The following is a 21,872-nucleotide window of genomic DNA, read 5'->3' on the forward strand; positions in this document are numbered from 1 at the left end:
ACAACTTGTATGTCAGGACCACCCCGCGCTTTCACCACTTTCAGTTTTTCATGGTAGCAAAAAAGGAAAAAAAAAAATACTATTTTCTACTTATTTGCTCATTAGGATTTTTTTTTTGAGTATTCAGTTTTAGGTAATACTTGTAATCGTTTCCCGCCTGTAATCCTCCTAATGGTGTGCGTTTTAGTGGTAAAAAATAGTGTTTACCTTTGATAGGGCGATCGTTGAGTAATTCGTACATACAAACTATATGCACAATTACTCTTCATTATTACAAAATTTTGATTTGGTTAATTAGAACGTTAAAACATTAATTGCCTTGTGTTATAATTACCTTTTGTGAATCTTGTGATGTGTTTGATCCATACTGAAATATTTTGGATGTAACTCCTTTTCTCTTCATTTTCTTTTCTTGAAAAAAAAAAAATAAATTTGTTACATTCATTATGAATGTATAAACGATATATTAAGGCTTCATATATTTCTCACAGTTTTCCTGTATTTTCTGTCACTATTCTAACTTTTCTAACCTTTAACTACTCATAAAATTCCAATTAGAAAAGAAAATTCTTGCTGCCGCAATCAAATACATTACCTGGTCGTTCCATAGCCACTATAATCTATTATTTTTTTTCACCCTCTACCCAATCGCCCTATCCTTTCTGAGGTTTCATTTACTGAGCTCTTAATATATGCTCCTACAATTTTTTTTCCATTTATTTTTATACCAAAATTAAACTCCCTTTTCTAATTTCCTCCCTATATCTTTACCACAAAATGAAAAGCTAAATTTCTTGGAAATCTAAAACCTTATTCCATTAAACCCTATATTTTCCCCTCGGCTCTCCTTTTTTCCCATCAACTCGATGCCTTTCAGTCGAAACCAGTTTTCTACGAGCCCTTTTTTTTACTAGGCATACCGAGTATGATAGAAAGTGTTTCGAAATTAGGTTCACTTACTGTTTATCCAATATCTCCGCAATCATGTACGAAGCTGGTTGGATGTGAATCACGGCTACAAGGTGTAGCCTTCCCTGATTCTGATTAATTTGTTATGATTTCCCTTAAGAACTTTTTGATATCCCTGGTTCCTGATTCTTTGATTTTCTGATTCTCTGATTCTGATTAGCCTTAAAAAACTTTTCTATCACTAACTCTATTGAATCTGTTGAAAGAGAGAATATTGCTGATGAGTTGGACTGAAAGTCAAGGAATTAGAGTGGGCTATGGATTTTCCCTCGAAGAATCCATATTATTATTCTGACGTTAAAAATCCGTAGCATATGGATGACTGCAGTGTTGTGTTCTAAATCAATGTGTGCTAAATCTACTACTACTACTACTAATAACTCACCGCAGCACCAAGCCGCCGGAGCCCAATACAGCTACATACGCTCCTCTTCCATCCCAATCTATTTAAAGCCTCCCTCTTTACACCCTCGCAGGAAGTTTCAATTTCCTCTAAATCTTTCTTTATGACATCCTCTCAACCTAGACGAGGACGACCTGCTTTCGTTTACCCCTAGACGGTTGGCCAAAAAGGACAATCTTCGGCAATCTCTCATCCTTCATCCGCAGAACGTGCCTTGGCCATCTCAACCTTCCTTTCATTATAGCCCTAGAAAGCGGGACTGAACCACATTTTTCATACATCCTGCTGTTTGAAATACAGTTGGTTAGCCGGGTACCCAGAACAATTCCTAGGTAATTGCTCTGAAAAACATCTAGCAAATGTTCATCCTATTTTCGGAGCGCCCAAGCTTTAGAGCCATATTTGGCTATGTCATAACTGTAGCTTCTAAAATTATAATCTTGGTTTGTAGAGTTATCTTCCTATTCTTCCAAACATTTTTTAACTGAAAAAACACCCTAAGCCTTGGCTATTGTGAAGCTGCCCACCTGTTCAATATTTTCGTTACACAACATCAGCTTTTCATCTTCAGTTATTCCTAGCCTAGTAGCCTTAGTGACTTAGTCTTCTTAACATTCATTTTCAAACCTATTCTGCACCCTGAACTCGCAAAACCTCTGATAGTTCATTCATTTTGCTCACGCTTTCATCTAAGATGCTTAGATCATCAACAAAATCTATGTCCAGGAGAGTTTTTCTTTTCCATTTGATTCCGGGGTTTCCCATTGCCTTTCCTGTGCTCCTTAAGACAAGGTCCATCAAAATGATTTATATAAAGGGGCAAGGCCGTATCCAGGGGGGGGGGGGGTACCCGGTTCGATCCACCCCCCCCGAAATTTTTGACCGACTCAAAAATAAGTCGAAAATTAGTAAAACCTAGGTAAAAATCAGTAAAATTAGTCGAAAACTGAGTCAAAAATTAGTAAACCCCCCCCCCAAAAGTCAAAAATTAGTAAACCCCCCCCCCCCTGAACAAAAATCCTGGATACGGCCCTGTAAAGGGGGATAGAACACAACCCTGCTTAACTCATGATTTAATACAAAACCAGCTGCTAACCTTATTTCCTGCCTTAACCGCAGCTGTGTTATTCTCGTACATAGCACTAATCACTTTAGTGTATTTGTCTGGTATACCATACAAGGATAAGACCTTTGCTAAAGCTCTTCTATCAACAGAATCGAACACTTGCTCATAATCTATAAAACTGAGGATCAAAGGGGTTTGACAACTCAGGCATTTCTCAATTATTAACTTAAGAGTTAATTAGAGTTATTATGAGTTAACCTAAGGACATTTGGTCGACACATCCTCTACCTTTTCTAAAACTGCACTGTTCTTCTCTTAAAACATTTTTGAAACGAGAGTTATTCAAGGAGGTACATCTTGGCCTGTTGTAGCTATACCCTGTTTGAATCAGATTTGTTTCACACTGTACAATTGGAGGGGTTAAATGGGGCCCTTGGTTGTAAAAATCCTCCATTACCTCCACTCCCAACTTTATACATATAATTATTATGTCCCTGTTTTGAGGCACGGAACTCGTGATAATTCAAGGATTAATCAGGGAATGGTTAAAAAAAAATATCAGTAATTGGAATCAGAGAATGATTTTCCTTAATCAAAACACACAAAGTACATATCATTTTTCCTCTTTCCTTTATTTACTCTATATCCCGCTAATTATTTTTTATTTTATCTATATTTACTCCTCTATCAGTGTTTTATGTTTGTAAAGAGGGTTTAAATAAATTATTATTTTTATTATATCCCGCGAATGGTACTAATTTCTACATTTATATCATAATATAAAAATCTAAAACTAAAACTTAAAGGAAAATTTTCATTAGCAGTTACGGAAGTTTAAGGATTACGATTCTGAGGGTAATATTGCAATAGGAAAGTGTGAATTTTGGATTGATAAATCAAAACTGAGTAAATACATATTTTTTTTCAAATAATGTTTTATCCTCATCAAAGCTGGTAGTTTAATGGTCTCTTTTATCTGTAAGTTGCGCTAAAAAGTGAAAATTTTTTTGAAGTTTTCAAGATAAAACTGTAGCCACTATTTTTCAATTTTTCTAATGGAAGGGAGTGGTCTTTTGGGCTATTCTTGGAAAACTGATTTAGATTTTTTAATCAAAGTGGGGCTGAGTATTCCCTCTATCGAAACTTTTTTAAACCCTTTTATTTAGCTTCGTCTGTTTGGGTTTGTGTACAATTGTATTCAGGGATCTAGGTGTTAACACTCCCCCCCCCCCGTGGAAATTGCCCCAAACGTAAAATTGAGCAGCTAAAGAGAAAGTACAAAATAGGTACTGCACCTGAAATGTCCATCAGATGTCCATCAGATGACAAAACGACCAGATATCAAAAAATAGTTTTAGGACAGGGGGCTGGCTGGTCTCCAATCGCTTTCGATTTATAAAATATGGACTAGAACTCTCAATTTCTGTTGAGCTTCCTGTTTTCAGACAATTTCATAGCTATAGTTTGTTTTGAAGGAGAGGTAAACAGGATATTGGGCTGGGAGTGTTGCAGTTGAGGATCGTCAATAGGCTTTGAAGCAGAAATGGCTTGTTTGAAAGTTAGTCATTGATTGGAAGGTCTGCTAAATACGAAAAATAGTAAAATAAATATTTAGAAAAAAATCGGTTTTATCTATAAAAAGAAGGCAAAAGTGAGAACTGTTTTTCAGATACCGAAAAAAATTGAAGTTTTTAATACTTCCCCGTGCTAATGAAATGATGTAGTTGAAAAGTTATAAAGTGTGTCACGCATATTCGACGCTTTTGTTCACATTTAATTTTTCTGGAAAGTAGGAAAAAAGTGGTTTAGAAAAATAGAAAGTATATTTCAAAAAAAATTTCAAATATTTTTATTTTTCAGGCTTCGGCCACCTCCCACGCAATGTTCAAAGATGTCAGGTCATTTTGATAATCTCGTCCCTACCTAATCAGGGACTTCCTTCTTGTATTTTCTCCCTTGTGGGTTATTAAGTGAAACTGTTCTAAGGATTCGCCTTTTATCCATCCTGTGGACATGTAATTGGGTGTTGTCATGAAGAAAGGTTTTGAAAAGAACTTTGTTCTTTGCATAATTAAGGATATCCTCATTGTTTATAAAGTAAAGAATCTAGTAGTAGAGTAATTGTTATAAACAAAGGTAATCAGAAAAGTGCACGGGAAATTATTAATTTTAAATCGTTAATTAGGAAAATTGTTTAATTAGTTGTTTGATACAAATAAAGAACTAAATTATCGAAGACCATTCTAGAAATAGTCACTTTAACAGGTTGCATAATTCGTAAATTATTCTAAGGATTTTGTCTTTATCGGTCCTAGGAATATGCAACCGAGTGTTGTCACAAGGAGAGATTTCAAGAGGACTTTGAGGAGATGGCGCGAAAAATTGCTCTTTTTCATGCCTTGTGGCACTTTGTTCTGGCTCTCGGAGTGAGTCTCTTGAAAGTGGATTTGTAGAGAATAGTTTTTTGTGCATTAACAAGGATTTCGAAGATGGCGCCAAGAATTTATTTTTATGCAATGTGGTATGTGCCATATTGCAATGTGGAATGTGCCACATAGCACCCTTCTGGATACCTCAGAATGGGCATATAAGAAATGGATAGGTCTGAAGTTAGTGTTGTTAGTTTGTTAAAAAGGATTTCGGAGATGGCACAAAATAAGTATATTGTTATAATTATTATTGAAAGAAGACGCTTAAGACGCCTTCTTGTATACGGGCGAAATATTCGCTTGAATTTTTTGCTTCTCTTTGTTTTCATTTACTGGTCATACACCCGCCTGTTTGTATGCTACATTATGAATGTTTCTTATATATTCTATACATGTATGCCATGTATGTTTACTATTGTAGCGTGTGTATTTAACATTTCGGCTTGTGAAAGCAAGGCGAAATTTTTGTTGAAAAAAAAAACAAACTGAAACTAAAACTACAAAATATATTTTAAACTAAAATAGACTAACATAAAATATATAATATACAATTACTTACATTCACAATTGGTAGCTAGCTTCATGAAACCACGAGGTAGTTGCCAATTGTAAATGTAAGCAATTGTAAATTATATATTTTTTGTTAGTCTATTTTAGTTTTATATATATTTTTTAGTTTTAGCCTCTAGTTGTTTTTTTTTCTACGCTGAAGACGCCTTGTTGAATACGGGCGAAATATTTGTTTGAATTTTTTGTTTCTCTTCGTTTTCATTACATTACCCTCGTTTGTCGTCTTTACATTGATTTCTTTGTTTTTAATATAAAGTATAGATTATAAATACAAATATAATTCAAAAATTATAATTAGTAACCAAATTATTTATAAAAATAACTATAAATGTAAACAACATAATATAGAAATTGCTAAAAGTTATAAGTAAATTGTATAAATATAAAAGAATATAAGTATATAAAAATATAATAATAAATTTAAATATTTTATTGTTTAATTTCAGAGCAATGAACTCTATGAAAGAAGATCATGTTATACGTTTTCGACCGAGGACACAGTCATCGTCGGCCACGGATATGCCCAAGTTAGCCCCTGGTCTATCAAGAAGACAAACTAATCCTGGTATTAAATCATTTCTCTTTTTCAATTCTCTTTTCACTTCTCTTCTTTTCCCCTTTTTTCATTTCTCTTTTGTTTCTCGTCAATTTCCCTTTTTCCTTTTATTTCCCTTTTTTTCCTTTTCTTCATATCTCTTTTATTTCTCTTCTATTTCCCTTTTTTCGTTTCCCATTTATTTCTCTTCTTTTTCCTTTTTTTTCATTTCTCTTTTGTCTCTTTAATTTCCCTTTTTTCAGTTCCCTTTTATTTCTCTTCTATTTTCCTTTTTCATTTCGCTTTTATTTCTCTTCTATTTTCTTTTTTCATTTCCATTTTATTTCTCTTCTTTGTCCCTTTTCTTCATATCTCTTATTTCTATCCTATTTTCCTTTTTCATTTCCCATATATTTCTCTTTCCTTTCACTTTTTTTTATTTCTCTTCTATTTTCCTTTTTTCATTTCCAATTTATTTCTCTTCTTTTTCCCTTTTCTTCAAATCTCTTCATTTCTCTGCTATTTTCCTTTTCCTTTCCCATTGAGTTTCTTTCTCCCTTTTTTGCATTTCTCTTTTGTTTCTCTTCAATTTCCCTTTTTTCATTTCCCTTTTATTTCTCTTCTTTTTCCCTTTTCCTCATTTCTCTTTTATCTCTCTTCTGTTTTTCTATATGCTCTATATTTCTCTTTCTCTGTATTTCTATTACCTATATTTTTCCCTTTTTATTTTTCTCATATTTCTCTTCTATTTGCCTTTTCATTATTTTTCTTCTTGTTCCCTTTTTTGTCATTTCTCTTTTCATTTTTTTTTACTAATAAGGAAAACTCAAGATTTATCAAATAATCAACAATTCCATATTGTCAATTGCAGCAAAAAATTGTAGATATTTCATGTTAATGTTGATAGACTGCCCTGGGTACTGAAAAGTGGGTAAAAAAATGAAAGCTGACAATCCAACAATCCAGAATAATAAAAAATAAAAACAAAGGAGACAATAAAGCAGGAAAATACGTAATCACTCAAACTAACAAGGGCAGAGAAAATCAAATCTGATCGTTTGAATTGGTTAAGTGGAAACTTGTGCAATCGCATAAATTTTGAAAAATTAGAAAAAAATCCTGAATTCAATTTTTATTCAAAAAGATACCCATTATCAGTAAAAAAAAAACATGGATGAAAAATGAATAAAAACAAAAAGGCTAAAAATGTTATTTTCTGGAAATCAACAGATTTTTGATTTTTGAATTTTTGCAGACGAAAAGTGTTGTCAAATTTAAGTGCTTGGTTTCGCTTATTTATATCCAACATGAGATCACTTGATGAAAATGGGGTATTGCACTAAATACGTAATAATGTGACATCAGTAATTAATATCTGAGAGAAATATCTGAGAATATGGTGATGTTCAGATAGGAATAGACCTAAGATGGGTTCAAGGGAAAAAATGGTTTGATCTTGAATATCCTTGGTACTGTATCTTTATGATTTTGGTTATACGCTACCTTTTGTTTTTGGCTATGTTTTTCGGTTTTGTGTTTTTAGTGTTTTTTTTTAGTTTTAGTTTTTCTTTGCATTTCCGATTTTTGAAGCTCTGGACGATTTCTTAATATTGATTCAAGCAATTGTAGATTCGATTCTTTTGGAAAGGCAGTTAGAGGGTGGTTTTTGTTACCTTAAACTTTATGTGAAAAAAGTTTTTTCTTCGTTCCAATATCTTCATAGCTTACTCTTTTACTTCCCCCAGTGAAGTTCTCTTTTCCTTTGGATCGTTTCTTACGACCTCTTTCCACCATGTTTGGCGTTGACCCAGTTTTTTGGTGGTCCCAAAATGACGGTCAATTGGATGTTATTATTGTTGAATTATTTTTATTATTTTTATTTATTTAATTGGATAATTAATTTAATAGTTCATTAGTTTTGTGGACTTACGCATGACCGCAAACACCTCGTAGGTTCTTCTTCAGGGCGAAAGTGTTGTTTTATAATAATTTCATGTAATTATTTGTGTTTGTTAAAAAAAATAAAAGTTGAAGTTGTTGGAACTAGTTGTATTAATACAGAATTACCTTACCTACCTTCATCCGTTAAACGTGACCTAGCCATCTTTACTGTATAACCCTAGTTATACAGTATCCCATTATTATATATCCCATGCCCCTTTACTGTCCGGATATGGAACCCTCTTGCCCCCCCCCCCCAATAAAATTGCTGGAGATTCGTACCTGGCCCTGGTATAGCTTATGTTTCAGTATAGCCCAACAAAATCGGATTGAACCATATCTTTGGTTTAGCTTATTGTTTGATACACGGTCAGTCAAGTGAGCACCTAAAACTATCCTTAGACTATTCCTCTGGACGAAATTTTGCAATTATTTTTTAATTGTTTTCAATTATGTTTTTTATTTTTTCCGCAGCATCCATGACCCAGGTGAGCCGGGAGCGTGTAGATTTTGGTGCACCTCGAAAGCGCACTAATAGTGAAAATCAGCCAGAGCCACCTACGTCTCAGACATCTATGAAAAATGCGTATTCATTGGACAACTCCAAACATTCTCTCAGTGTCTCCGCGTCGCCACCTAAAAGGAATCCAAGGTAAATACTTTTGAAATTAATTCGAAAATAAATCCAGAAGTCCAAAAACGCAGCCTGATCTGTGTGCAGGTTAGGTCAAAGAGTATCCAATCTAAAGGCAATCCTGTGCAAATTCAGTTAATCTATCTTATCACAAACAAACAATAATTGTATGTTTCGGGAAATTAGCATACTACATTTTCTGGTGTAAAAAAAAAACGATCTAAATAAGTCACAACTTTGAGAAATACGTTTCCCCCTCCCGAACCCTTAATAATTTTCTAAGTGTTCTGCCGACTGAAATCAGAGACACCTGAACTTTGAAACCCTTGAGCCTAAGGAGGAGTTTCAGAACGCAATTTGTTTGAGGACAAATCAGTTGATTTCGAGTGTATAGAGAAAGAGATTTCAGTTTAAGCGTGTCCCGAGCGTGTGAAGCGAGTCCCGAATTCTTAATTGCTTCACATTAAATGTTACGCATTGCGGGCAGAAAAATTCCTATAATAATTTATATAATAATTATAATAATAATATAATAATTTGTTTATTCAGGGAGCGAGCTTTGCTCGATGATTACTGATTGTTTGATAAGATTGGTCGTAATAAGATCATTACTCCTTTTTCGGTGAAAAAAAAAAAAAACAACAACAAAAAACAAAAAACACGATCTAGATAGGCCGTGACTTCGGGAAAACCTGTTTAGGCCTTAATTAATCTTGGAACATTTTTCACATGAATGACTTCACAAATGCCTAGACGTCCAGCATCCTACTGATTTTACTTTCTACAGCGAATAAAATAAAACGAAATTGAGGTTATTTTCTGAAAGAGATTTGAAGTACCGAGGACAGTGCAAATGCAATCTTATTGCTTGGATCATTGAAGTGGGAACTTGCACAACCTTATACACCTTCAAAATTAAGAAGAATTAGGAATTAGATCTTTTAATTAAAAATGCTTCTGTATGCAGATATGCAGTTGTTTTAGTAACGGGTGCCAAATTTAAAAGAAAGAAATGTGGCGAAAAATTATCAAAAACAAAAAAAATATGATACCAAACAACTTAAAAGGTATAACTCTCCTTTGAAGGTGTATTTGTCTTCGGAAATCAACCAAATGGTAATGTTTAAACTTTTAAGGACAAAAGACATTTTCAAATTTAACTAATTAGCTCTGCTTATTTATTTTCGTGGTTCAGCGTAGCAACATTGACAAAAAATGTGGTACCGCCCTGAAACTTATTGAATTTGAAGCTCCCATAAAAGAATTTTACAAAATCTCCTTTTCAGTTATGAATAGACTTAAGACAGGTCCTTAAGGTGGGCAAATAATGTTTTTATGTTGGTGTCATTGGTACTTTAAAGGGAAATTCAATAATAAATTTTAGGAGTCTAGTATCTTAGAGTTCTAAAAAGGTTAGATCGAAGAGTATTGGAAACTCCAAACCTCGATATTTCATCGAAGTATGAAAGAAGAAGCACTTTGACAGGTATTAAAACAAAAGAGAAAAAAACGACTAAAAACCGAAAAGGAAGAAAAAAAGAAGCGATTTACATGAATTAAAAGGCTTTGGTGCTATGGACAGTTGTAAGGTGCCACGGTGCTACACTAACCAGCAGACTTAGAAAAAATACATAAACATTTGAGATGTAATGTCATCACAGGCCTGTCATTGTGATGACAAGTTGATTATTTTTTTTGTTAATCATTAACTAAGTAGTTATATCAAAAAATTGTTATATATTGAAATTTGCAAAGGTTGTAAAATACAAGACACTTTCTTATGTGTTGAAAATTAAGATATTGCTAATATAATATATAATTTGTTATTAATATATAATATGTTAATAGAACAAATTAATAAATAAAAACTAAAATTAATTAATACATGTCAAAAAATAAAGTTAAAAAAGTTGGTCATTTGGTTTCCTGTGCTTTCAGTCCAATTCCTTTGAACTCGGTGGATCAGAACACGCTCAGATCTTCAATTGATGAATGTGATGCTAGCAATATTACTTATCAAGATGGCTCCCTCCAGAAGTCGGTACGCGAGGACAACTATGTTGAACAGTGTCCTGCGGATTCAGGTAATTTGCCATGATAATGCAAATTATGAAAATAGGCACTGATTTATTATTATTTTTAATAGATAGAAGGGGTGAAAGCCTGTTTTTTATATGATATTTATTATTTATATACCTGCATATAAAGGAAGGGTAAGGTTTTCTCTCTTTGAACTGAAAAGCTTGAGAAATAATTTAAGACAATTTAGATGATGCCGGTTATAAGAATAAGTACTGATTTATTACTTTTTCATTTCAAATAGATAGAAGGGGCTAAAGCCTTTTTTTTATGTGTTATTTGTGAAACTTCGTATAAGGAGGGGTATGGTTTTTCCTCCTTGAGCTGAAAAGTTTGGGGAATAATCTAAAAAAAATTGAAGAAAATTCAAATTATAAAAATAAGTACTTATTTATTACTTTTTTTTAGTAGATAGAAGAGATAAAAGTCTATTTTTAAACCCTGTTTATAAAGGAGGGGTAAATTTTTCCCTCCTTGAACTCCTCCTTGATCTGAAAACTGTGTGGAATAATTCATGAAAATTAAAAATAGTGTAATTATGGAAATAGGTACTGATTTTTTTTTAGATATAATGGGGAGAAAAGCTTGTTTTATATGATATTTACATACATGCATATAAAGCAGAGGTGAATTGTTTCCTCCTTGAATCCCTCCTTGAAATGAAAACTTTGGGGAATAATTTAGGAATTTTTTTTAAGATAATGCTAATTATGAAAAGAAGTACCGATTTCTTTGTTGATAGGTAGACGGGATGCAAGAAGGGATGGGATGAAGGGAGGGATTGACTTTTCCTCTTTGGGCTCCTCCTTAAAGTGAAAATTTCAGCCAAAGTTTGCCAATATACACAATCCCATATCTTTCAATCCTTATATGGACATGTGTAAATATGCATGTGCGGACATGAGGCTCTGATCCATTCTTAAATTTGGGCTGATTGTGACTGTTTTTCACAATCACAATATTGTGACTGTTTGTCACAGGATTGCCAGAACGTGATCGACAGTCATTTGGTGGAGGGAAAGGGAAAAACTAAGAAAAACCTTTTATGTTCAAGAATTATGTATTTCGATATTTTTTATATATTTGGAAGGGGGTTTATAACACAGTGTCGTAATACAGGCAATTAATTAAGGATAGTAAAATTCTTGAATTATGGTAGAAATATGGCCAAAGGTCCTATTGCGACATTATTTTAATTTATCCCCCCGTCAATTCACTCCCTTCCCCCTGCCCTCAAATGAACTCCTTTATATACACATTGGCTACAGCCTACTGTTTGAAATACGGTCTATCAGCCGGGTACCCAGAACAATCCGTAGGCAATTTCTCAGGAATGCCGCTAAGAACGATTGGTTTGAGACGGATGCGGAACTAGACTTTAAAGCCTAAAATAGCGATGCTGATCTCCATTTCATGGCCCTTTAGCTATGATTTTGAGATGAATCCTCAGTCTCATTCCGCATACTCTTCTCCTGGCCTCAAAATTGATCGATTGTTTTGTGTCTCCGCCCTGCATAGTGGGGTGGGATAGGGTCTTGGGCCCCTTAAATATAACATAACTTTTTTACATAACATAACTTTTTAAGCACTCTCGATATTTCACCTTTTTTCTCTATTTTCTCCTTTTTTTATCTTTTCCTCTGTGCTTGCTCAAGCGTATTTATGGTTACTCTAGCCATTAGCATGAGAATTAATTCATATTTTTGGCTGCAATAAATTGCATCGTATTTGTGTGCTACAGATAGAGCAGACTAGAATTCCGCTGCTAAGAACAATGATTTTGAAAATAAATCGTCAGCCTTATACCGCGAGCTCCTCATCTAACCTCAAAAATGACCAGAGAACTTTCACTGCTCCAATTTACGCACAGGGGTGGAGTATGGATCTGGTTCTTCTACATTTTTTTTTTTTACTTCTCGGGGCAGCCGTTATTACTGTTTTTGTGTTTAATAAATATTATTTGTTCTTTGGTTTTATAAATATTTATATATCTCTCTCTCTATATCTATAAAAAAAAAGTACGAATTTTCATATTATTACCATATTATTATGAATAATATTCATGTTATTACCAGGTTTGTTCTAACTATTTCGCCGAATTCAGACCCCTCTCCCTATTTGAACTCATGCTTAATTTCGCGAGAATATATATGCCTATACGAAGCATTTATAGGAGACTAAACCTGTATTTTGGCTGAAGTAAATAGTACAATTTTCTCTTCATTGCAGACAAAACTAATCCAATTTCTGTTTCTGAGAATTTTCTCGTTTAATTATCCTAAACGATCCAAGTGGGGTGGCAAATGCCCCCTCCCTCTGATGGTCCTGACAGTGGGGTGTTAAAATACGTTTTTCTTCTGCTTCTTTTTGAACAGTTATCCTGCTTCGTGTTTCTTCCTTCCTTCCTTTTGTTTGAAGATGTAAATGGGTAAATTTGAAGCTCTATGCGTGGAGAAGGTTTTGCTGAAAGGAGCTTAAAAAATTTCTTTTTCCTCAAAATCTTACAAAAAATTAACTCTTTTTGGGGGCAGTGAAAAAAATAGCACTGATTCCAAGCATTTAAGTATTATGAAGAGTAAATCCATATTTTGACTGAAATATTAGACAATTTTTTTTTTCATTCCAGATAAAACTAACTGGAATTCTGCCTCGAAGAGCGATTATTTTGAAATGAATCCTCAGCATCATAATACATGTTCATCACCTGGCCTCAAAGGTGGCCGGACCAATTTTCTGACAAGTCATGTGGGGCGGACAATGTCCCAGTCGTCCTCTGCAAGGTGAGTCAGTGACTTTTTTACAGTGTTGCGCCCCAAAATGGAGGGGGGGTATCTTACCAAAGAGACTGGAAGTTCGTCCTCTGGCTGATATACTTGTATACTACGTTCCGCAATAGTTCATATTACATTTGGGCGTTTCGATAAAGGTTCCGTCATGGGACCTGCCAAGTTCGCAGGAGATTGGGAGGGGGCTTCGAATATTTACCCCACTTAAAAATTTTTTTTTTTTCATTTTTCTTGTTTCATATATTTTCTGAATTTTTACATTTGAGTAATTTACTTTCCATAAATATTGTTCTTTATGATGTATGATGTTTTCTTGAAACATAAAATCAAATCTTCATTTAGTGGTAGTATTTTTATTTATTTTTTTTTTTTTTTTTTTTTTTTTTTTTGTGTGTGTGTGTTTTAAGTAATTTTTTCAAACATTTATGTTCTGTTTGAACTGTCTTATCGCTCAGCTCAATAGAAGTGCTGATTCTGCTCAACTTGTCTCTTTTCAAAGTTTTTGGACAATTTAAAAAAAATACATGTAAATTAGAAACCCCTTTAATATAAGTTGTAAACGCTAAGAATTGTCTGTCGCTTGAAGAGATTTTAAATTGCTATTTTTTAAAATTTTCGACAAATTTGCCAGATCATGCGCGTAGCATACTCATTGTTAAGAAAAATATAAATTTTGGGGTTAAATCTTGATTTTTTGTTTTTCTTCGGGGAAGCAGGATTTGCCTTAACCTCACTTCAAATCAAAGGACCGTTATTTTAATCTGCTTTTCAACTTAACTTAAGAATGTCCTTTTTGGAAATTTCTTATTTGTAGTTCAAATATCTTTCTTCAGAAAGTTTTGGAAATGATAATTTTGTAAGTTTAAGCTTTGACTTTTTTCCTATATCAACAATCCTATATTTCAAATATAATCCATATATCATTTTGTCAGGCATTTATATTCCATTTGAATTTTCTTATTCCTCGATTCACTTGCTGAGTTTGCTTGATTTTTCCCGATTCTGGATAAATATCACGATACATATATATCGAGAAATTCCAGGAAAAAATTAATAACGGCCATTGGATAAATTATAAGGATTAAAGTTTGCATGTCCTTTTAAGAAATTTTAAAGCACCATAAAACGTCTCCTTCTCATACAAAGGTGCTTCGAGAAAATTTTGTCGAGGGTGGGAGCAAGTCCTCCTCCCTCGACAGGATAGTAATAAATATTAATAAATAGTAATAGTTTGAAATTTAAGTAATAAATAACAAATTTATTTAGAAGTAAATTATATAGTAATAATAACCTCAATGAAAATCAGACTTTTAGATTCAGCATATCAGACTACCTTACTCTCAAAGTTTTAAGATGTAAAAAAAAAAAAAAAAAAAAAAAAAAAAAGAAAATTTAAAAGTCGATAGACGTAAATACTTTATCATAATATTATTTTACATTATTATTTATTATAATGTGATTATTAATACTATATTATAATATCATTACATTTAGTGATATTATCATAAATAATTTAAGTAGTAATTTTTAATAAATTAATAAAATAACAAATTTAAGGAATTAAAGTGCTTTAGAAATGTAGATGGCTTGGTTTAAGTAGATCCGAGGACTATTGTGGGAAAACCCACTTTGACCTATGTTTCACACTGAGGCTTTTATTATAGGTTTTTTGACGGAGGAGGGAGAGGGTAGGCTATCCCATAAACTCTTCTTGGTAGTACCCTTGCATCCCTACACAAATGAACCTTTAATTTAAGGAATTGCCAAAATATTTTATGGATTCGTATGGTTTCGAAAGTTTTTGATGATAGCTTGGCTGTTCTGTTACCAACATTTACTTACTTAAATATCTATTTAATTGTATTCATTAGATTATGTAGTTTTACCGAATAATTTTTCACTTTTCTTCCTTCGAAGTTTTTCGGCGATTTGGGATGAATCAGAAAATTAGTTTAGATTTGTGTTACCGTTATGTAGCGATTACTACATATTCAGCTTATGTTTACACCAAGCTGTATGTAGATTATTTTGTAGATGGCCCAGAAGGGTTTGCGTCCTTTCGAGGGGGGGGGGGGCTACTGAAATTAGCTTCGTGAGAAACAGTTTGTTCCTTTTTAATTATCGATACTAATTTATTTTAATTATCTATTACTAATTTGACCCAAATTTTATCATTGTATTGTTAATTATTTATTTATTATTTATGCGGCCCTAATTCATCGAACGTAAAAGAAATGTTAATTTACATTTTTATTAAAAAACTTATTTTATTCCTTTGTTTTAGTTTTTTTAGCGACGGGTCCAAATTTGAGGAGGGGGAGGGGTAGCTTTGAAAAAAAGCAAAAGCGAATTGCTTGGAAATATATAATAAATTGTAGGAAGGATTTCGAAATTTTCGGAAAGAATGCAAATGGATGACCCAACTAGTTGATTCTTAAAGACATGGTCGCTTTCAGGGGGGAGGTTGCTGAAATTAATTAAGTAAAAAAAAAATAACCCTGTTTATTTAATTATTATTTATGTGAGCCTATTTTTTTGAATGTGAAATAAGTATTAACTTAGGCTTTTTTGATAAGATTTTTTTTGTTACATAATTTTCGTGCTTTTCAGTGTCGGTTCTAAAGTCATGCTAGTTTCTGAGTGGAGACGGGGAAGGAGCTCCAATGCTGGATCAATAACTAGTGAGCGCACTATATCTGAGGTAAGAAATCCCTCTGATGACTAATAATTACTACAAGAATAAATGCTATTTGGAATTGTGACTAAATCGTTGAAAAAGAAAAACGAACAAAAAACAGATACTGATTTATTTGAGGTATATCAGAGAGAAAACCTTGATTTGACCTTATAAACTATGTATATTTATTATGAACCTTAAACTATAACCTATAAAAAGTTAATTCAGCTTGTAATGAATTTGCTATAATTTGAATGTATTCAACAAGTTGTAATTCAATAAATTGAATGCATGATACTAATTGGTGCAGTGAGACTGATCTCTGCTTAGTAATACTGGACATGGAGTTCAACCTCAGTTGCAGCAACCCACCAGCAGAGCCCGGGGTGTGATGCCAGTGATGAGAATATGCGAAAGTGTCTCCGTAATAATCTAAAAAGACGAAGAAAATAATTTAATTTAAGATAAGGGGCGTGCCCGAAAGATACTGTAAGCAAAAATCCAATGAAAAATCCAGCGAGATAACCAACGTTGTTGTCCGAAACTATTTTGCAGAAAGTGCTTATTATTCTGCAAAAAAATTGCGAACACATCGATTTAGATGTTTGGAATTACGGTTTAAACTTATTTTAATGGGTGTGCTTAAGTTTAGTCAAGCAATAATTCATAAATTGATTTACCTACATGATTATGTCCTATTTCTTCCTTAAAGCTAATTTTTGTAGTATTTGGCATTATTTGCCAACTATCGTTGAGAAACAGTTACAAAATACCTGAAATCAACAAAATTACTGAACTTTTGTCTATAAGCTAGGGCTATATAGCCTAGAGACGTAAGAGGTGGAGGAATCTGGAAAATAGACAGACTGTGCTATGCTCTGATAATAAAATTAACGCAAGTTTTTTATTGAATGAAGTAAAAACTTCGTTTTTATGTGTTTGTTTCAGAAGAGGGCATTAAGAAGACTGAATGAGTGAGGAATAGAAAACTGTTGTCCTTTGTTGTCCATTGCCTTTTGTTCTTTGCCTTTGCCTTTGACATTTAAAAGACTCTGAATGAGTGAGGAATAGGAAACTGTTGTCCTTTGTTGTCCTTTGCCTTTTGTCCTTTGTTGTCCTTTGCCTTTGACATTTAGAAGACTCTGAATGAGTGAGGAATAGGAAACTGTTGTCCTTTGTTGTCCTTTGCCTTTTGTCCTTTGTTGTCCTTTGCCTTTGACATTTAGAAGACTCTGAATGAGTGAGGAATAGGAAACTGTTGTCCTTTGTTGTCCTTTGCCTTTTGTCCTTTGTTGTCCTTTGACATTAAGAAGACTCAGAATGAGTGAGGAATAGAAAACTGTTGTCCTTTGTTGTCCTTTGCCTTTGACATTTAGAAGACTCTGAATGAGTGAGGAATAGGAAACTGTTGTCCTTTGTTGTCCTTTGCCTTTTGTCCTTTGTTGTCCTTTGCCTTTGACATTTAGAAGACTCTGAATGAGTGAGGAATAGGAAACTGTTTTCCTTTGTTTTCCTTTGCCTTTTGTCCTTTGTTGTCCTTTGACATTAAGAAGACTCAGAATGAGTGAGGAATAGAAAACTGTTGTCCTTTGTTGTTCTTTGCCAAATTGTTGTATTTGATACTTCCTTTCAGAATTCTTCCTCCCTTTTTAAATCTTTAAAATTTTCTTTTAAAAGGGTCAATTACGATGTGGGGGACGAAGCGATTGAGGATTTTCGAATACATTCCTGTGGTATTTTAACATAAAAATAAACCAGCCAAGTTTATTCTAGCCGTCCTAGCCAAGTGGATCGGTGCGCTGGATTTAGAATCCTTTGTCCTAGAGGATGAGGGTTCGAATCCTAGTGTACCCAATTATTTGGTTTGGGACGGGGGCCAGTGGCGTGACTCTGTAAGCTCAGCCAGAGTCGACCCAGCTTTAAATGGGTACCTGGAGAAATCTGAGGAAGGTAAACAGGAAGGGTGTGCGAAAACACAGGATGGTTGGCCTCCAACCACCCATTGCGCTTCCTGGCTGAAGGGCCAAGAAACGGAGATCAGCACCGCCGATAGGGATTGTAAAGTCCAATGCAGTATTCTTAACCTTTTTTACGTTATAAGGCGCAAGATTTTCTAATAATTCTTTTCTTCCAAAAATTCAGCACAAAATCCTACACTTTTGGGTTTTTGGTTAGCTAAACTTATCAGATTATCTAGCCAATTATCTTAGTCAGAATGAAAAATCCAACAACTTATCTAGGATATAACAAGACGGCGGAGCTTTCGGACACGCTCAAGATAATTTTATTTGATAAATATTTACCGAACATTTTCGCAGCACCTGCTAAGAAAACCTCCTAAAGGCTTGTTGGCAGCAGATGGGAGTCCTATTCCATATAGGCTACTCTAGAAATACTATTTTATTATTCTACATGACAATAATACACAAATCATATATTTACAACAACGATCCTTACATAAAACACACACATAATTACTATTCTTTTGCAAGGACAAATCTCGTTGCTGTGGCCTTGAAGGTTACCAGGTGACTTGCATTTGATATTGTAACCAGTATTATATCCCATACGCAAGGAGCCAAATCTCTTATTACAAAAGAAACTCTAGTCGTATTTCTAAATTTATGTACTCCCCCTTTGGTGCTCCCCCTGTATTATGACTACGGGGATCACTATTAATGGCAAAAATATTTTCGAAAGAAGGGGGAAGTACACTACTAGAATATTTATATGTGAATATGTTTGTTGTTTTTTTATTCAAAAATAGACTATAATATTAAAAATATACAAAATCTTTTTTTAATTCATATTTCAAATTCTTCTCCTTTTCTTTCTTTTATCCAGCGTTCTTTGGTCTATGCTGAAATATCCTGGACAGGTTAGACTCCTTTCCTCGTTTCCTCTTCTTTTTCCTTTTCTTTCTTTTATCCAGCGTTCTTTGGTCTATGCTGAAATATCCTGGACAGGTTAGACTCCTTTCCTCGTTTCCTCTTCTTTTTCCTTTTCTTTCTTTTATCCAGCTTTCTTTGGTCTATGCTGAAATATCCTGGACAGGTTAGACTCCTTTCCTCGTTTCCTCTTCTTTTTCCTTTTCTTTCTTTTATCCAGCGTTCTTTGGTCTATGCTGAAATATCCTGGACAGGTTAGACTCCTTTCCTCGTTTCCTCTTCTTTTTCCTTTTCTTTCTTTTATCCAGCGTTCTTTGGTCTATGCTTAAATATCCTGGACAGGTTAGACTCCTTTCCTCGTTTCCTCTTCTTTTTCCTTTTCTTTCTTTTATCCAGCGTTCTTTGGTCTATGCTGAAATATCCTGGACAGGTTAGACTCCTTTCCTCGTTTCCTCTTCTTTTTCCTTTTCTTTCTTTTATCCAGCGTTCTTTGGTCTATGATGAAATATCCTGGACAGGTTAGACTCCTTTCCTCGTTTCCTCTTATTTTTCCTTTTCTTTCTTTTATCCAGCGTTCTTTGGTCTATGCTGAAATATCCTGGACAGGTTAGACTCCTTTCCTCGTTTCCTCTTCTTTTTCCTTTTCTTTCTTTTATCCAGCGTTCTTTGGTCTATGCTGAAATATCCTGGACAGGTTAGACTCCTTTCCTCGTTACCTCTTCTTTTTCCTTTTCTTGATAATGGGAGGGTGATGGCTCATGTAATAGCTAGAATCCAATCGGATGTTGTTTTTCTTCCCTACTCCTGGAAATGAAATAAAAAATCAATATCATTTCTTTCTTTTTTATACTCTAAGACTCCCTGCTTAATTGTAATTAATTCATCACTATTTCACTATCATTTTCTTTACTCTACTACCTATCTATCTTACCTCTTACTCGGCATTCCATAGCTTTCTACCTTTTTTATCAATTTCCCAATTTTTTTTTTTTATCAATATCAAATTTTTTTTTATCAATTTTTTTTTATCAATTGTTTAAAAAATAAAGTTGTGAGACAGAGTCAAACTTTAGCGTAAAGAGCGAGGCGTTGAGGAGGGGACAGCCCCTTTCATATACGGAATAAGTTCTGTTCGTTTTAAGTTTTAATGTCGCTCCTTACTTTCAGTTTAAAAAACTTTAGTTTTTTTTTATTTAATTTTTGAACGTTTTTGAATAAATGCAGGTTTTGATCTTGGCTCACCGTATATGAAGAATTAAAACAAAATTTTCATATTAATTTACTTTTATTTAGTTAAATGGCTTTCTCGAAACCTGTTTAATTTTATTTACGAACGTTTTTATTAGTAATAAATATACGTAACTTACGAATTAACTTACGTAACGAACTTCTATATTCATATATTTTTAATTTGTTTATTAGGGGGTTGACCCCCTAGTCAATACCTCGCCCGTTAAAGTTCGAATTTTTTCCAATTCATTAACAATGACCGGTTAATCACAAAGGCCATTAGTTAGAATAAACAGCTCTTATGAAAGTACTAAAAAAACTTTGGCGTAAAAAGCGAGGCATTGACTAGGGGGTGAACCCAATCATATATGTAATATTTTCTTTTCGTTTAAAGTTTCGATGTTGCTGCTGTTGCAGTTGAAATACTTGTTTTTTTATGTTAAATTTCTGATCTTTTTTTAAATAATGCTGGGAAGTCCGGCGTCCCCTTCATAGCAATATCCCTTCCCCCATGAAAACTTCCTTCATGGAAAGATCCTCCCACATAACCCCCGACCCCCCCCCCCCACTACCAGGAAAAATCTCCCCTGAAAACGTCTGTATACTTTCAAATAACCAGTACTATATGTTAACATTGGGTAAAGTTCATAACTTTCAGCCCTCACCCCGGGAATTTCGGGGGATTAAGTCATCCTAAAAGACATACTTATTATATTTTCGAACATGCTGAACAAAATGATTATCTCAAAATTTTGATCAGGTGACTTTGGGGAAAAATGAGCGTGGGAGGGGGCCTAGTTGCCCTCGAATTTTTTTGGTCACTTAAAAAGAGCACTAGAACTTTTATTTTCGTTCTAATGAGCCCTCCTACGATACTCTAGGACCACTGGGTCGATACGATTACCCCTGGGAAAAAAAAACAAAGAAACAAATAAACACGCATCCTGATCTTTCTTCTGGCGAAAAACGGAAAATTCCACATTTTTGTAGATAGGAGCTTGAAACCTCTACAGTAGGGTTCTCTGGTACGCTGAATATGATGGTGTGATTCTCATTAAGGTTTTATTGCTTTAAGGGGGTCTTTCCTCCTTTTTTCGAAAATAAGCCAAATTTTCTCAGGCGCCTAACTTTTGATGGGTATAATTAAACTTGATGAAGCCTATATATTTGAAATCAGCATTAAAATCTGATTCTTTTGATGTATCTATTTGTATCAAAATACCGTTTTCTAGAGTTTCAGTTACCATTGAGCCGGGTTGCTCCTTACTTACAGTTCGTTACCACGAACTGTTTGATATTCCTTAAGTTTTTCTTTGTCAATTTTCCCTCTTATCTCAAGTGACATTCATGGTTTTTTCTATTTCATAAATTTCTTCGAATGCTTGATTATATTTTGGTGGATATTTCTTTTCTTTTCCAGGTTTCATACCAATTTCTTGCTGGTGATTCTTTTTTCTTAATCATTTCTTCGAACATTGTCCTAATAAAAATTTCTTTCATCTTACATTCCACATGCATGACCTGAAGGCCTCCATGATTCCTATGTATGAACATATTGTCTGTTTTCAATTTAGGTAAAAATTTTTCATTCCATATGTACTGGTAAATTGCACTCACAATTTGCTTTACATCTGTTTTTGGGTTGCGAAACAAAGGATAGATACC

The 21,872-nt window shown here is 33.8% G+C and overlaps 1 protein-coding gene across 1 annotated transcript in view; it reads left to right on the forward strand.

Annotated features, from left to right (window-relative positions):
• Nucleotides 1-21,872, forward strand: part of LOC148944863 (uncharacterized) — a 156,738-nt gene that overhangs the window by 105,483 nt on the left and 29,383 nt on the right. Inside the window, exons 7-11 of the mRNA XM_089099635.1 lie at nt 5,884-6,002; nt 8,388-8,565; nt 10,486-10,631; nt 13,253-13,406; nt 16,023-16,113. Coding sequence (XP_088955761.1) covers nt 5,884-6,002; nt 8,388-8,565; nt 10,486-10,631; nt 13,253-13,406; nt 16,023-16,113 — 688 coding nt within the window. The remainder of the gene's footprint in view (nt 1-5,883; nt 6,003-8,387; nt 8,566-10,485; nt 10,632-13,252; nt 13,407-16,022; nt 16,114-21,872) is intronic.

This window comes from Artemia sp. Qi Xiang Cuo, chromosome 13 (genome assembly GCF_049724085.1).
Source record: "Artemia sp. Qi Xiang Cuo chromosome 13, ASM4972408v1, whole genome shotgun sequence".
NCBI lineage: Eukaryota > Metazoa > Arthropoda > Branchiopoda > Anostraca > Artemiidae > Artemia > Artemia sp. Qi Xiang Cuo.